Source organism: Cebus imitator, unplaced genomic scaffold (genome assembly GCF_001604975.1).
Source record: "Cebus imitator isolate Cc_AM_T3 unplaced genomic scaffold, Cebus_imitator-1.0 Scaffold674, whole genome shotgun sequence".
Taxonomy (NCBI): domain Eukaryota; kingdom Metazoa; phylum Chordata; class Mammalia; order Primates; family Cebidae; genus Cebus; species Cebus imitator.
In genome coordinates, this window is record NW_016107989.1 from 517,067 (window position 1) to 534,322 (window position 17,256).

The following is a 17,256-nucleotide window of genomic DNA, read 5'->3' on the forward strand; positions in this document are numbered from 1 at the left end:
CAACAATGTGTGACAGTTTTTAAACTTCCTCAGCTCTTGAGGTACTAAACAAACAGATGTGTGAGAAGACGGGCTTATGATTACAGCATTACCGTCAATCCATTAGGCGACATCTTCGCTGCCTGCTGCTAACACAGCAATCTCCGAAATTTACAATTCTATGATAGTTTCTCCTGGATAAAAGGGAATTAGAATACATTCACATAGGATGAATATTTTTTAAGAATCAAAGAGTTCTTGTTGAAAATGGGGAAGGGTTGTGGTAAAAGTTAAGCCCAAAATATTGGATTAGCCTATCAAATGTTTTGTTAAATGTTTTTTTGAAGTAAGTAATAGCTTCCCAATCCTGCCCTGTGTCCTTTGACACAAGAGGGTCTCCAGATCTTCTCAGCCCTAGCTCTGCCTCCAGAATTACTCATTACATTGGGTGAAATTTTTCTGACCTATCTCCTGGGCAAGGTCACCCTCTCTAACTTGCACTGTGGACCAGGCTCCCTGGGCTTCCATCCCTCCGCTTGGGCACTCTGTTGCCTACCCAGCAACATGCAAAGTCTCTACCTTGATGCGTAGTACATGGCCACCCAAAGACTGCGCCTTAGTCTCCATCCTTACCCAACAGCAGCCTACCCCATGAACTCCATTTCAACCACACGGATCCCAAATAGCGGATTGTCTTTTGACTGCCTTTCCCTCTGAGCAACGCCTTTACCCCATTCCTTTTCCTGCCAATGTTTTATACCCCTGACAAAGAAATATCCTTCTGTTAGTCATCCCCAGCATGACTTCCTGTTTTCTTCACAGGAGCAACATATTTTATCATGTTTTAGCATTTTTGTGCCTTTTTTTTTTTTGAGATGGGGTCTCACTCTGTTTCCCTGGCTGGAGTGCAGTGGTGCAATTATGGGTCACTGCAATCCCTCCCTCCCACCTCAAATTCCTGAGTAGCTAGGGCCACAGGCGCGTGCCACCATGCCCAGCTTTTTTTGTCTGTTTGTGTGTTTGTTTTTTGGAGATGAAGTTTTGCTCTTGTTAACCAGGCTGGAGTGCAATGACACGATCTCAGCTCACTGTAACCTCCACCTCCAGGGTTCAAGCTATTCTCCTGCCTCAGCCTCTCAAGTAGCTGGGATTACAGGTGCCTGCCTCTACACTCCACTACTTTTTAAATATTTTCAGTAGAGACATGGTTTCACCATGTTAGCCAGGCTGTTCTCGAACTCCTGGCCTCAAATGATCCACCCGCCTTGGCCTCCCAAAGTGCTGGAATTACAGGCTGGAATTATAACACTGCACTGGGTGTTTTTTGATTTTTCATAGAGATGTTTTCACCATGTTGCCCAGGCTTGTCTAGAACTCCTGGCTTCAAGCAATCCCCTGACTTTGGCCTCCCGAACAGCTATTATAAGCCTGAACCACCTCACCCTGCTGCCTCTTTTATTTGATAATAAAACCCCAGAGGGCAAGAGCCATTATGTTCTTCATCTCTTAGGTATCTCAGCTTAAAACACTATCCCAATTCCTTATATTTAGCTCAAGTTTTAATCAAACTGGAAAACATCCAGACCACCTGAGGCAATTTACAATATACTTGCAAACTTCTTTTAAACTGTTTTTTCCCTCATACAAAGTCCATGCCTTGACCTAACAGGATATTTCTATATTTAAAAAAATAAATTTATAGATAATTCATCTGCTTTCCTTTAAAGTACTAAATCTCATTACTTTTTTACACAAGTTCAAGTAATGGCCCCATCCTAAAATATTCAGACCAACAGCACCAGTGTGGATCACTGGGAGAAATCAAGGCTCTTCTTGTTTCCTAATTTACAGGTGAGGAAACTGCGATATAGGAATCCAAAGGATTTCCTCCAAGTCACACCTTAAATGTCCTGCTGCCAAGACGACGATCTTCTAGTACTCACTACGGCACTCCTTCTCCTATACCCCCCTTCCTTTTCCATCCAAGTAATTTGAACACTTGGAATCATGTTCATGGTAGTCAACAAGCTGAAGTCATCCCAAGGTTGATGACTGACATTTCCACTGACTTTCCTCTGAAGTATGTCAAATGCCCATTGTTAGTTTGTTGGCTGAAGTATCACTGGCTTCCAATATTCTATAATGATCATAAACAAACAAACAACTATGAACATATAGCTTGGTAAAGGCTTTTGGACTATCAGCATCTGAAGGACGACAGAGTGGATATGAGGGAGACCAAATGCCTTTCTACTTCTTGTCATATTTACACACTTATACACGGCAGGGAGAGGAATGAGCACGCAGGATTTGGGCAATCTGTTCATCTCTTGCTGTTTGCTGTTTGAAGAATATCTATTCAAAGAGTCACTGGCTTCTATATATTAATTTATTGTGCATTTCCTATTAAATATTTGTTATTATTGTACTATCACTCTTCTTTTTACTATCATACAGTATAAAAAAATCTCATCTTCAGTTCCAGCCTGGGTATGGAGACCTATTAAGGTGGCCTGCATGAAAGGGAAATTGATTTAAGCTTTCTTCCATCTCATGTTGCCAATTTCTGTGTGGTTGTCTAGTCTATATTATGAAGGAAACAAACGCGGTACTACTCTGATACATCTTTGTAGCCCACAGTGAGAGGAACAATTTTATAATCTTTTGTAGACAAATTAGGAAGGAGACTTCAATGAAAGATCTTCTGTGTATTCACCAAAAAGTGAAAATATACATGATTCACTCATAACAGTTGGTATGTGAGATGACTGACTTACATTTCTCATTTAACCATTGCAAATTTATAGAAGTGCATTATACCCATTTTTATAGATGAAAGAAATAAATGTAAGAGAAATTATGACCATATTTCAAGGTAAAGCTAGGAAATATAATAAAAACACAACAATGAAATTTAGCTATAATTTATGGAATCACAAGCTCGATGTTTTGGATCTATGAGTTTAAAAAAGTTCGAAGAGCTGGGCGTGGTGGCTCATGCCTGTAATCCCAGCACTTTGGGAGGCCGAGGCAGGCGGATTACTAGGTCAAGAGATTGAGACCATCCTAGCCAATATGGTGAAACTCCATCTCTACTAAAAATACAAAAGTTAGCTGAGCATGGTGGTGTGCGCCCGTAGTCCCAGATACTCAGGACGGTGAGGCAGGAGAATCGCTTGAATCCAGGAGGCGGAGGCTGCAGTGAGCCGAAATTTCACCACTACAGTCCAGCCTGGTGACAGAGTGAGACTCCGTCTCAAATAAATAAATAAATAGCTCTAAGAATAAGGGAAAGAAAATATAAATCATTTTCTATCCTAAATAAATTTATACAGATTTCCAGTTCTCCACTGATCAGAATACTAAATTTCAAAATTCATTAGTTTTTGTAAAACATCTGTTTGATACTACAATTCTTCTAAATAAAATTTGTTATATTGATTGTCTTTAGATGTAAAACTAATATTAGCTTTTTGAAGTGAGATGACATTTAGGAAAGAAACCAGGCTTTGAAATTGATATGAATGTGTTAAAATACAGTAATTGATATAAGAAATATGTCAAATAATTACAGACATAAAGTATTCAATCTTTCTAAGGCCCTACATCAAACTATTTATTATTCTCAAATAAATTTAAAATAATTATTTGCTTAATATGATAACTGGCATTTCGTATACAGGAATATTAGTATAATTTGTCAACTGGCAATTTCCAAGAGTTAATATGAAGGTATATATACTGATGATAACATATACTCTTATGACCTTTACTTAATTTGCATAGAAACAAATCTCAGAAACACATTTTGATGAGGAATCTCAAAACAACTATAATCACTGCAGTGTATGAAAAGGAAAAGAAGCAGAATATCAGTTCAAGAATGTTTGCATCCCTAGGGTGAAGACAGACGACAGACATTTAGATGGCTGTTTACAACACGATTCAAGATACTGTGTTAGACTGAATGACAGCCTTGTGGTGTGACATTTTAATGCATGTGCTTGAGGAGTACAGATGTTTAGGTTCAGAAATCAATGTCTAGACACTATCGAATTTATACACAGTGAATTTTTTTCTCTGTATCTCAGTGTTCTTATCTACAAAACAAAAACAATAAGACTTAAAGGGTTAATTAGGATGACATGGGATCATCTATCTAACCCATTTAATGTTGTCCCTGGCCTAGGGAACCTGCTCAATAAACTAATGCAATTATTATTATTAAAATTATTACTGTTGGCCAGGCATGGTGGCTCTCACCTGTAATCCCAGCACTTTGGGAGGCCGAGACAGGTGGATCACGAGGTCAGGAGTTCAAGACCATCCTGGCCAAGATGGTGAAACCCCATCACTACTGAAAATATAAGAAAATTAGCTAGGCACGGTGGTGGGCACCTGTAATCACAGCTACTCAGGAGGCTGAGGCCGAGAATTGCTTGAACCCAGGAGGTGGAGGTGGCAGTGAGCCGAGATCACGCCACTGCATTCCAGTCTGGGCAACAGAGTGAGACTCACTCTCAAAAAAAAATTAATTAATAAAATAAAATTATTACTGTCATTACTATTGTTAGAACTATTATCACCCTTTTCTTAAGATCAGAGTGAACGTATGAGACTAAGTCAACCATAGTTCCACATTTGGAGTACATTAAGGTATTTGGCCCTGGAATCCAAGATACCACATTAACAAGTAGATATCTTCATGAAAATTATGTAAGATTAATATCAAAATGTAATATTATGATCTAGCAAGGTCAGAATACTATATATACTTCTTAATGTATTGTATAGATCAATTAGATATATGTAAAAGATATCTAAATATATAATATATATATAAAATATATATAACAGAAAAATAATACAATAGAGAATATGTATGCTGGAAGATATAAAGATAGAAAAACGTACAGGTTTATATGACTGGTTATTTTGTCAAAATAACACCAATGAGATAAGAACAGTAATAAAATTACTGTATATTCATTCATTTGTTCATTCATTTATTCATTCTGCACTGATTGAACAATTTCTGTGTGCTGCCCACTGGTTTGGCATATGCTTGTCATCCCCGTCCTGGAGAAATTACTTATAGACTAGCCAAGAAAACAGAGGAGGAACAGACACCTCGTTCTAGCAGTTGACAAGACTCAGCAAAGCCTTAGGATACGAGGCAGCACCTTTAATCCAGGTTGTAAATTTTGCTTCAGGATTACGAGATCAAAGAAAGCTGGGTACTATATAGACCTGGCTCACTAGAGTGACCTTGGACTCTTGGCTAGATGAAAAAGGCTTAAAGGGCTATGACTACAAAAAAAAGAGAGGGTTAGAGGAATAAGAAGTTCCCTGTTAAAGGAGCAATCGCGTAAATGCTCCTGCTATTTGGGAGGAGAAAGAGAATGGAAACCTGACCAGAAATTTGATGATGCTTGGGAAGCATGGAGATGAATCTTGAAGGCCCAGAAAGTATCCTAGAATATCTCTTACACTTTATGAGGAAAAAGGAAAAACTATAAGAGGAAATCTTAAAGGAATAATCTCAGCATTAAAAGGCATGAGGTTAAAATTAAAAAAAAAATAATGTGAAAGAATAAAGAGGTGACAACAAGAAGAACAATGATTCGTAAAGGGACTTTAGAATTAGGAATATTTGTGAGGGAAGTTTCTGCTCTGGAATTTAAATTGGAAGAAAACTAAAACAGAAAAACTTGAAAAAAAAATTGGCAATGCTGAAAAGTCTCCAAAATATGTCTATAGTCCCTTTAATTTATTCTTCTGGTTTTGTACTGAAGCAGACATTCTCAAAGACTTTGGAAATGACTACTGCAATGTTAATTCTGAATGACGATTCAATAAACTCATTGTCTTGTTTAAATAAATTAGTACAACTTTGCTGGAGCAGTAATAATTTAGCCTCATGAGAAATAATTACTTCCTAGCATGAAAACTAATGGTTACTCCCTAACTTTAAAGCAAAAATAATATTTAACAAAAAAATTTCAAAAAAAATGATCCAAAAGCAATCTAACTTTTTTTTTTCCCAGCTGGCAAATGTGTACTCACTGTGGTAAGGATATAAATTCCTATGGCTATGGTTGATAAACAGTAAAAAGCTGATATTTCAATATATAAGATATCCAGTTTCCAAAAATAAATATTTTTGCAAATTTATTACTTCTTTATTATAAAAAGAACAAATCAAATTATTGCAACATTGCATCCTGCAAAAGATAATGAAAATATACAAAATGTCTTATTTTGTGAAACAATATTCCTATATGATGTATTTCCTTACAAAAATTCACTAATCACACTTTTGAAGAAATAAATTTCATTCTCACTAAATGTATGTGACCACTGGCTTCTGTTTCTTCACTAAATACTGTTAACTATTAACATATTAACCAGAAATCAGCCTCTTCCTTACAATAAGTCTGATTTTTGTGTACATGTGGAGAAGACTTTTAGGCTCTATTTGTAGAACTGTTGGCATTTGGGCTCATGAAAGTTAGCTAATAGAATAGCCTTTGATAGTATTTATAATCCGTATAACTTTTGCACTCTAATCTCCAAAGTATGGCAGACTTTGGTGGAAACTTCTTTTTGCAAAAAATTCAATAGTTCAAAGATGGGAGGGAAATAAAGCACTTCCTTATGTGTAGCAAGCAACTGCTAATATTTATTACGTTTTATCTTTTCAAATATAGTTGACACCAATCAACATCTTGGGAATCTATATTACAGATTATAGGGTAAAGATGATTGCTTTATCTAGTTGTCCTTATTCTACAGTAAAACATCACTCTACTTCATATTCAAATTTTTCCACTTCTCAGAATCAAAGCCACAGATTAGCTTTTGAGTCCAAATGCATGCATATATGCCTGAAAAATAAAATAGGCTATACATAAATTAAACTTTTGAAAGGAATAAATATTGTCACAGAATAAAATTTATCTTCTTTCAAAAACTTTTATAATTCAGCTTTTTGTACTATATATCTAACATGACCAATTACAAAGCATTATGTAATTTTTCTATCACTGCATAACCAATTACCGACAACAATATTCATTGTTTTAACTAACAGTTTTAGAAGTTTTGTAAAGTTCAGACTTGGCAGGGTTGTCTCTTCAGAGTTTTACAAGGCTATTGTCAAAACTTCTATAGGGCTACTTTCTCTTCTGCAGGTTCTGGGGAATGATCCCCTTTCAAGTTCATGCAGGTTATTGTGTGATTTCAATTCCTTTGGGCCATCAGACTGAGGTTCTGCATTTCTTGCAGGCTGTGAGTTCACCATCTGAACATAGACACTCAGCACGTAGACACCATCTGAATTGCTAGTGCACAAAGCTCCTCCATCTTCAAAGCCAGCACCAGATAATTTATCTTGTGTCAAAACTCTCTAGTTTGGAATTGAATTTCTGAATTTTCCTTTGTCTCTGGCCTCTAGACCCAGATTTAAAGGGCTTGTGTGATTAGGTCAGACCAAATAACATATTTAGGACAGTGAGGCCCCTGCATATTTACATTCCTGGGATTATATAGTCTGCGAAAACCAAGTTATGATGGGACCTGGCTGGACACCTTGGAATTCTGCCTCCCTCAAGTAACAACAAATTTTCTTCCAGCTAATAATCCTCGGAAACATGCTGGGAATGAGGGAGTTATTGAAGAGACACACATATTTGGAATCTCTTGATAATCCAGTAGGAAACCAGCCTGGCTGAAAATTCCAAAGAACAGTTCATTTTCTTTAGGAAGGGCACAGGTTGCTTCCCATTGGCATAAATATTAACAAGTGATTTCCAAATAAAACAGAGGAATTATTTCAATAATTAACAAAGGAGGAGGCGACTGAAATTCATAAATCTAGACATCCATAGTGAAGTTGGTTAGTTTCAGAATCAACGTTTAACGGAAAATGGTGCAAATCTCAAGTCTACATTTTGAAAAATTTCACTCATCCTTTAGTTAATTAACAAATATTTCTGAGGAAAAGCTCCATGGCAGGTACTATCTTGGTGCAGGGGACTCAGGAATGAACATGTCAAGGTCACCATCCTGAAAGGCTCATAGTCAACGGAAAGAGACATTCACCTAAATACAGATAATGGCAATACTTTGTGAGAAACACGTGTGTGTGTGCGTGTGTGTGTGTGTGTGTGTGTGTGTGTGTGTTTGAGAAAGGGTCTCACCCTGTCACCCAGGCTGGAGTGCAGTGGTGCAGTCTTAGCTCACTGCAGCCTTGACGACCTCTTGGACTTAAGCGATCCTCCCAACTTAGCCTCCAGTGTAGCTGGAACTACAGGAGAGCACCACCACTCAAGGCTACTTTTTTGTATTTTTTTGTAGAGATGGAGTTTCGCCATGTTGCCCAGGCTAATCTCGCACTCTTGGGCTGAAGCAATCCACCTGCCTTGGTCTCTCAAAGTGCTGGGATTACAGATATAAGCCACTGTACCTGGCCTGTGAGTATATATTGGCAGGTATATACAGGTGCTGGGTGGGACCCAGGTCGTCAGGATCTGGGTCAACCTATAGCTTAGAGCGAAATAACATGGAGTTTGAAACCTATGACTGAGGTCCAGATCCCAGCTATGCACTTATTTTCTATGTGACAATGGTGAAATTATTTAACATCTAAGCCTGTTTCCTCATCTATGTGATGTGAGAATACTTACCTTGCAAGTGGTTGCACAGACTAAGTAGATAACACGTAATTGGGAGCTGTTGGGTCTACACTAGCACCACTACCACCCCCTTTTCTGGCTACCAAATGTGTGATTTGGTTTGGGCATAATTGTAGAGGAGTATGGAATTTACAAGATTTCCCCAGGGCCATGGCTGGCCATGTGAGGCCCTCTGGTAAATAATTTTCATATATTTTCATATTATATATCATTAATTATATAATTAATATACTATATAGCTATATATGTGTATGTGTATATATTTATACACACGTGGGGGGGATTGTGGGAGACACACACACATACACATACACATACACATACACATACACATACACATACAGAGAGAGATGGGATGTAAGTCCCTTCCCTCCCTTACAGCTCTGCATGCTCAAAGGTGAGATGGTGGTGACTTACAATCATCAGGTGAATGCTAGGGTTCTCACAGAGAGGTTGACTTAGGGTCATGACACCACTGAAATATCCAATGAAAAGAACCTTGTCTACCTTCAGGCTTCATGTCAACTAAAGCTGAGACAATAAACGTCTCCCCGCTACAGTCCATTTTAGTCCAATATTCTATGCTCTCTACATCTACCACATAAAATGCATTTAGTATTATGCTTTAAACTGTGATCCCTTGAAGAGTAAAATGGTTGTTGTTCTATCTTCTATACCCAGGTCTTACCTGGAGGATTCACAAGGGCCAGAGCACTGTAAGTCTCCATGTTATGATATCCGGCCTGCCTCCCCAGCCTCCTGAGATCATTCTCCCCATTGGTGCTTTCCAGGAGTGGCTGGAGGGCGCACAAGGGCAGGGCGCATGTAATCAAAACTGTCATCTGCTTCTCTGTAGCCTGCTGTTGTCACCATCTTTCTCCTTCACTAGGGGCTGTGGCTCTGCTGTCCTTGGGCTACAGTCCACGTCCTCACTGCTGGACACCTGACAAGTGGAGCTCCCTTCTGATGCCCAGTACCAGCTCTGTTATGGTCTTCTGATGCCCAGTACCAGCTCTGTTAGAGATGTTACCTCAGCAAAGCCCTGAAACTACCAGTGACCCAGCTGCAGAGGCCATCTGCAGACATGCTCACCCTCATGCTGTGGCTCATTCCCCAACCCTTGTGGCCTCCACCTACTTTGCTCAGTGTAGCCCACATTGCCAGACTCCTACATGTCCTCCCAAGGACCCATTCTTCCTGGCTTGCTCTGCCGTGGCTTCCTCATTGACAAAGTGGAGATGATGATGACACTTAACTGAAAAGGTTTCCATAAGCATGAAATGAGGCAAAATGTAAAATTCTTCAAAGAGTACTAACCCGCAGGAAAAACTAAGGAAATGTTGGCCTCACTCTTTATAATTGTTATTGTTGCATAAATCAACATCATTCTCATCAGCATAAGTCTTCTAAGAGTTAAACCTCATTTAGGAGCAGTCCACAGGACTGTCAGTCACACTCCTCGTAATTGTTACTGTGGTCATAAATTACCCTGATCATCATCATCATCATAAGTCTTCCAAGAGTCAAGGCCTCTTTAAGAGATGTTCATAAGAGAGGTCCGACTGTGATTTGAATTCCATTTCTCTACCGTCATGTTACTGATGCCTATGGAAATCAAGAAATATGAATAGGCACCTATTTAGGTGCCCTTAAATTTTCATTAATACTTGGAGAGATCTCCACCCATTCTTTGACCAAAGGTTAAAACATCCTATGGCAGGGCACGTATAGAAGGGTCAATGGAGTATTAGCCCCAACCCATCTCCGATGCTTTGTTAAGTTACAACGACTGCCAAAGAAGAGAAACAGTCCAGTCTGCGCTGATCGCAAAGACATTCAGAAGGACAGGAGCCCTGAGCTGGGGTCACTGGATCTATAGGAAGAGGTAACCCACACTAAAGAGGAAGAATACTCTAGGAAGAAGGCATCATAGGCCCGGAAATGAGAAACCATGGTGCATTCATAGAATCGCAGAAGTGGAGGAAGCACCCTTCACAGACATGGTTCTGTTTTATGTATCCTGCAGATCTACCTCACACCATGTGGAGGATGAACTTGGGCTGAATACACGCAAAGGGATGAGTCTGAATGCTGTTTTGGGGTCAACGGAGAACATGACAAGGGCAAGGACTCAGGCAGGTCTCCACGCAGGGGCCTCAACCTGGAAGAGGACTAAATGGCTCACTGAGCTGCCAGATAACACCCCATTGACAGGCCTAGAGACTGAGGAACGGGCCGTGGGTGCAGCATGAGCCAGATCATTGTACTGGCCAGAGGTGAAGGGTGGCTACTACCAAGAGGGACTTCATTATCCTCTTAAATAAAGCAGGACTTGACCATGATCCTAAATAAAAAGCATCATCTATATCATGTTCCTGCCTCCGGTCTGGATAGTTCTTGGGAATCATGAAGAAAAAAATGAAACCAAAATCTTTATTTGAAGGAATGATGAATCCAATAGCTTTTTGATCTGAAAATAGGTTCTGGGTGAGGAAAGCCAAGACAAAGTAAACCTTTAGCTCTAATGAAAAGCCCCAGTAACTTCTTTCCAGATGATTCAGAACCCTTAGACAATCACTTAATGGCCTGAAATCTGTTTAGGCAAGTCTGTGAAGACATGAAGAGATCATAATGTTCCCATTTGCAGGTAGTTATAACCTAGAGAGGTGAGTGCAAAAGCTGATATGCTGCAACAATAAATATCTCCAGATCCCTTGTCCCCCAAATTCCTAGCATCCTCCTGTACTATTGGGTGGACTGTTAGGAAGTTGACTAATTCAAATGCATACTGACCAATTTTCTTTTAATTGAAATGTTGATGTGACTACTTGGAAAGAGATCTTCAGCTGGGTGCAGTGGCTCCCTCCTGTAGTCCCAGCACTTTGGAAGGCCAAAGCAGGTGGATTACTTGAGGTCAGGAGTTTGAGACCAGCCTGGCCAACATGGTGAAACCCTGTCTCTACCAAAAATATTTAAAAAGCCAAGTGTGGCAGTGCATGCCTGCTGTAATTCCAGCTACTCAGGAGGCTGAGGCAGGAAAATCACTTGAATCTGGGAGGGGGAGGTTACAGTGAGCCCAGATTGTGCCACAGTTGCACTCCAGCATGGACAACAGTGCCAGAGTCCATCTCAAAGAGAAAAAAAAGAGAGATCTTGGGAGTCAGATGGAGCAATTCCTATCACCATCAAAGGCAGAGGTAAAACCCAATTATATTTATTAGTCATTTCTACCTGCTATATGCAAATATGTCTGGCAATTGTGACTGGATTTTGTTTCATTTCCTGTAAGAAACCCTTCTACCCACTCTCTAGTATCATTGAGAGGCATGAATCAACATCGAAATTACCAATTACGAGACTTTTAAAATAGCCCTCTTTTAAAAAAAAAATTGTTGAAATTCTATTTTTGTTTAAAAATCCCTTTTGATGTGCTAACTAGGTTAGTCTATCACCTTTAATGAAGACTTGAATTTCTAAAGGTGCATTGCTGAAGCCAAGCAAACAAGTAGGTTATGAAAAAAAAAAAAAAAAAAAAAAAAAAAAAAAAAAAAAAAAAAAAAAAAAAAAAAAAAAAAAAAGACAGTGGAAGCTATACTATGCATTGGCTGTTCTCCAGAGAAGTATCAGTAAATGCTTGTATTATACAAATGTGGATTCATACATTAAAGATTTCCAAAATAAAAAATAATTAAGCTTGATGAAGACTGATATTATACATGGCAAATGGAAATAATCAGGCAGTGTCTTCATTCAACACTATTATTTAGCACAGGTTTAACACAGATTTATTGATTATGTACCATAAGCTGTGAGCTAGACATACAAGACACAGTCTAAAGAACCAAAAGTTGTCATGGTATAATTTTTCTTTCTAATCTGGAATTCACTGATGTACTTTATACAAGACACTTTGGATGTAATAAATGAAATCAACTTGAGACAAATCAAATGATGGAAGGGGACAGGTTTTAGGAAGGTAGCAGATGATTTCATGAAATGTAACATACGAAAGGCAAGTTTTCCTAATGAAAACTAAACCGGTCTCACTGTCTTTCAGGACCATATGGCTTCTCTGTTGGGAGGCTCACTGCCACTGCAGAGTCCTCCAGTAGCACACAAGCCACTATGGCCACCATTGCCAAGCACCCACTATTGTATATCACAGATTTTGGGTTGCTTATTTCATATCCTCCAGAGTAAGAGCCCGGTTACTCACAGTCTGATCAGGTCCATTTATGGTCCAATCAGGAAGTGGAAATTGATGCACAGGTTACTACACAGTTCCCTAGACCTGCTCCTATCAGGAGCTGGGGTTGGGTGAAATCATGTAAAAGGTGTACAGCATGAAAAAATGTCACACAGAAAGATTAGGAACATGAATTGAAAAGGTAAACCAGACCAATAGTGAAACAACAGCCTTCAAAGCAAACTGGATGTCAATTCAATGGTGCATGTGGACCTATAAAATCTGGCAGCCTTAGCTTTTCAGAGGTTCAGCTTTAACAGGAACTACTTCATATATACAAAATTAGATGTAGTAAAGCAAAAACACACTTAGAGCTGTTATTTTTCTCTCTTCCTAAATTCACCGACTTCAATTAGTCGAACTTACAAAACCAGCTTCAAATGAACACAATTGACTTTTCATTTTCATTATCCATCCTGCTTTGGTTAATCTGGATGTTCAGGCAAGTCTGTGATGAGTTTAACACACCACGTTATACGTATTTGTAGCAACATATACCTAGACATTTGGATGCAGAAGCAGATGCTTCCACGTATCCTAAATAAGGTTTTGTAATGAAAAATGATATTCCATCCATGTGGTTAACCCCACTTAACAACACAGAGTGCAGTGTTTTCTATTTAAAGAAAAAAACTAAGCAATGTTAAAAGTTTAATAGCATGGGACTCCAATACGAAATGCTCCAATTACAAAGTTATACTTTTACAAAGATAAAATATTTTGGAGCAACGCATACAAAGATATTTTTATTCTTTTGCGGCAGCAGGTGGCTAAGAGTCCACCAAGTTCATGTTCCTGCTTCTGTAGACTGGCTGCTGACCCCAGGACCCTGCCCCACTTCCATCTATCAGGGGTCATGTGACTGATATTCTCTAATGGACTCTGAGTGCAGTGATGCAACTGACCATGCAATTCCAAGGCCATCAAGTTAGAAAGAGGTCCGGAGTCACTATATGCAGAGGAAGTATCCTCAGGCAGCTACCTTAGAGAGAAACAAACCACTAATGTGTTAAGTTCACTGCAATGTTGGAGTTTATTTGCTATAGCAGCTTTGGTTTCCTCCCTAAAAATGCAGTAGAGTGCCCAAAACAGATCATTTAACAAGAGCGTTTTTGAAAAATGGAAGTTAAACCTATGTCTCTTTCACACACATATGCACACATATACTTACGAAAGCTTGGCTCTAAGGAAGATAATTTTATTTTGTGGTCAAGTGGCTAAAAAGTGTAGGTTTTAAAAATATACGTTTAATTATCTCAAGCTAATCACTAATTGAAGAATCATTTATATTTATAAATGAGTAAATATTTTTAGGCATGGGAATTGCACATATGGCTAATCTTCAAGGGGTAATTTTGTAACTCAGCATTATGTATTAGCAAACAATACTGGTTCCATCAGAATGTTCTCACTTTTCTTTCATGAAACTGGAACTCTGGATCATTTAGAAAAAAAAAAAAAAAAGAAGACTCAAACTGGGAGACTGTGACTTGGCAATTCCTGATTTCCAGCAAGCTGGCTGAATGCAAAGCCTCCCTTTGTCTAAAATTACGTATAATTTGCATTCAGGGCAAGCGTTAATTTTGTTAAAAGAGTTTCAAGTACAAATCAGGACACTTTGGACACCTTCTAAACATCTTAAATCAGGCCAGTTACAATTTCTTTCCAACATTTGAATGAATGTTCCAACTCCACCGCTGGGTTGGAAAGAAGAGAAACAGCACGATTTACTCGCAGCAGCAACTCAAAGCACAGACAATGAACAGAGCAGCGCCGGTACCTGATGCTGGTCATGCTGCCAGTCTCGGACCCCAGCTTGCATCGCTCCAGCTGGCTGGCTACGATCTGCCGTTCAGCCTCCAGCTCTCGGGTCAGCCTTTCAAACTGCAATTCCTGAAAGAAACCCACAACAAGACCAATTCAATCATCTACATGACAGGTGAAATTAAGACCAAAATGATAGGACGGTGGAGGGGGAAAATAGGATATTCCAAGATGTCAAATTTGAGAAATGTGCAATAAAACTAGGATTCGAAGGTGAGACAGACTTGTGGCCGGATGGCCGTGCGACTTTGGATAAGTTAATACGTAAGTATCAGTTTCATACTCTGTAAAACAGACTTAAAATACTTATTTAATAATATGGAAATGAGGATTAAAGGAGATGCTGTCATGAAAAATTTTCCTGTGCTGTCTTTGTCAGATGGTCAGCACCCGGCAGACACCAATACTCCTGACACCACAAGTATAGCATTTAATTAGAGAATAGTTCAGTTTTCAATTATCTTTTAGAGTATTGTGTTTATTCCCTACTAGCCTTCTGGCCGACTCTGTACTGTATACTAATGTTTTCTTCATATTACTTACATATTATAGATTGAAGCAAATAATGCTTTATAATCCACACTCTTCATATCTTTGCATTCCAGCAGAATGACAATAATATCAATTCTATACAGCCTCATTACTAAGTGGATAACCTTTGAGATATTTGATGTATTGCCTTAAAAATAGACAACTGAACCAAAGAAAAATGCTTCTACAAAGCTGCCTGAAATCCACTGTCAAAAAAGTTAACAAAAAATTCAATCAGAACTTCAAAAATCTCAGCTGTTCCAACTACAGGACTTTTGTACCATGTTTTAGTACTTATGCTTCCTTTTCCCATACATGTAGGTGTTTTAAAAACTAAAAATAACCAGAGAAAATCATGTATTTTAATAAGAAATGGCAGGGAAAGTTTTAACAACGTCACATTTAATACCCTTTTAAAAAATTATATAAACAGTCATGTTTTGGGGATGAGAAACAAGAATGCTTTAGCTTTCTCATACTGAAAAATAGCTTAGGAGTCAGTTTTGGAGATTTTAACCTCAGAAAGTGTGCAGGAATGTATCTTTCCAGAACATTAGATTTTATTTACTTGCTACCCCAGCATACTCTTGCATGAGATATTTAAAAAGTAGAATCTGGTGTGTCCCCTATTACATTAAAACTATCCTGGCTCTTTTCCATAGGTGAAGATTTTTTTTTTTTAATGTTGACATGATTTTGAGAATCGAAGTAAAAGACACTTTGCAAATGAGAGCTTAATTTTCCATTTATGGCGCTAAAACCGAGGAAGCATTTTATTAACCTCAAACTTTTATTCTTACGTATTCTGAAGGGCATCAAGTATTATAGGTAAGAAATTAATAAGACCTCTGCTGAATGTATTTTACGCATCTAACTTCTCTTTCTTCTCTCTTAAAGTTCTACTGCTTTTTTTCTTTTTGGCAATTCCTTTTCATAATATCCAACTACTGGAAGATTTTTCATTTCTAGACTTATTAACATATTGTAACTTAAGTCTCTCTGTATAACGGGAAATCAACTCATAATTTTTTGTTTTTGAGACGGAGTCTCGCTCTGTCTCCCAGGCTGGAGTGCAAGGGTGTGATCTCAGTTCACTGCAACCTCTGTCTCCTGGGTTCAAGAGATTCTTCTGCTTCAGCCTCCTGAGTAGCTGGGACTACAGGTGCTCGCCACCACACCCATCTAATTTTTTTTTGTATTTTTGGTAGAGATGGGGTTTCACCATATTGGCCAAGCTGGTCTTGAACTCCTGACCTCGTGATCCGCCCACCTCAACCTCCCACAGTGGTGGGCCCACTCATACTTCTAAATTAATAACACTTTTAAAAATATAATACTCAAAGACACTACAGAACTCCTCACAGGCTGATGGAAATTCATTCTTTGCAGCATCTAAATTACTTTAATTTGCTGCCCACATTCCTGTGTTACAGAATTTCCACATGGTGAAACTGTGCAGCCATTGGAATCAGAATTCATAAACCTGGGGCTTCTGCTAGGACAGATGCTGGTCTTGGGCATCCGTGCTTCAGGTTGTGACCTCTCCATTACCTCTTGTCAGACAATGGGAGATGGCTTTCTCATTTGTGAGCTTCCTTCCCAGCACTCAAGTCAGATTTCAGGACTCTTCACCCATTCATGTAGATCTGTAGTTACATCTGGCTTCATTTTCCTTCCCTCTGAAGGAAAAACCTTAGAGTTGTTCTTCTGGTGCAGTTCCCTGGGTAAAGAAGTCTTCTGTCTTGACAGATCTTAAAAAGGTATGTATCTGATTCTCTCATTTTGGACGACATTTTTGCTCTAACAACAACAACAACAAAAAAATACAGTTATCCTTAACTGTATTTCTCTGTATGTCCATAGTGTTTCTTTTTATTTTTTCTCTGCTTTTAAGATTTTCTCTCATCAGCAGCACTGGGCAATTCAATGATCATGTTGCTTGGTGTCGCTTTCTTCATGTTTCTTTTTTTTTTTTTTTTT

General features: G+C 38.7%; 1 protein-coding gene across 1 annotated transcript in view; it reads right to left on the reverse strand.

Annotated features, from left to right (window-relative positions):
• The window catches only part of LOC108295990 (catenin delta-2), a 688,803-nt gene that overhangs the window by 504,628 nt on the left and 166,919 nt on the right, over positions 1-17,256 (reverse strand). Inside the window, exon 2 of the mRNA XM_017518360.2 lies at positions 14,702-14,814. Within this exon, the coding sequence (XP_017373849.2) occupies positions 14,702-14,814 (113 nt within the window). The remainder of the gene's footprint in view (positions 1-14,701; positions 14,815-17,256) is intronic.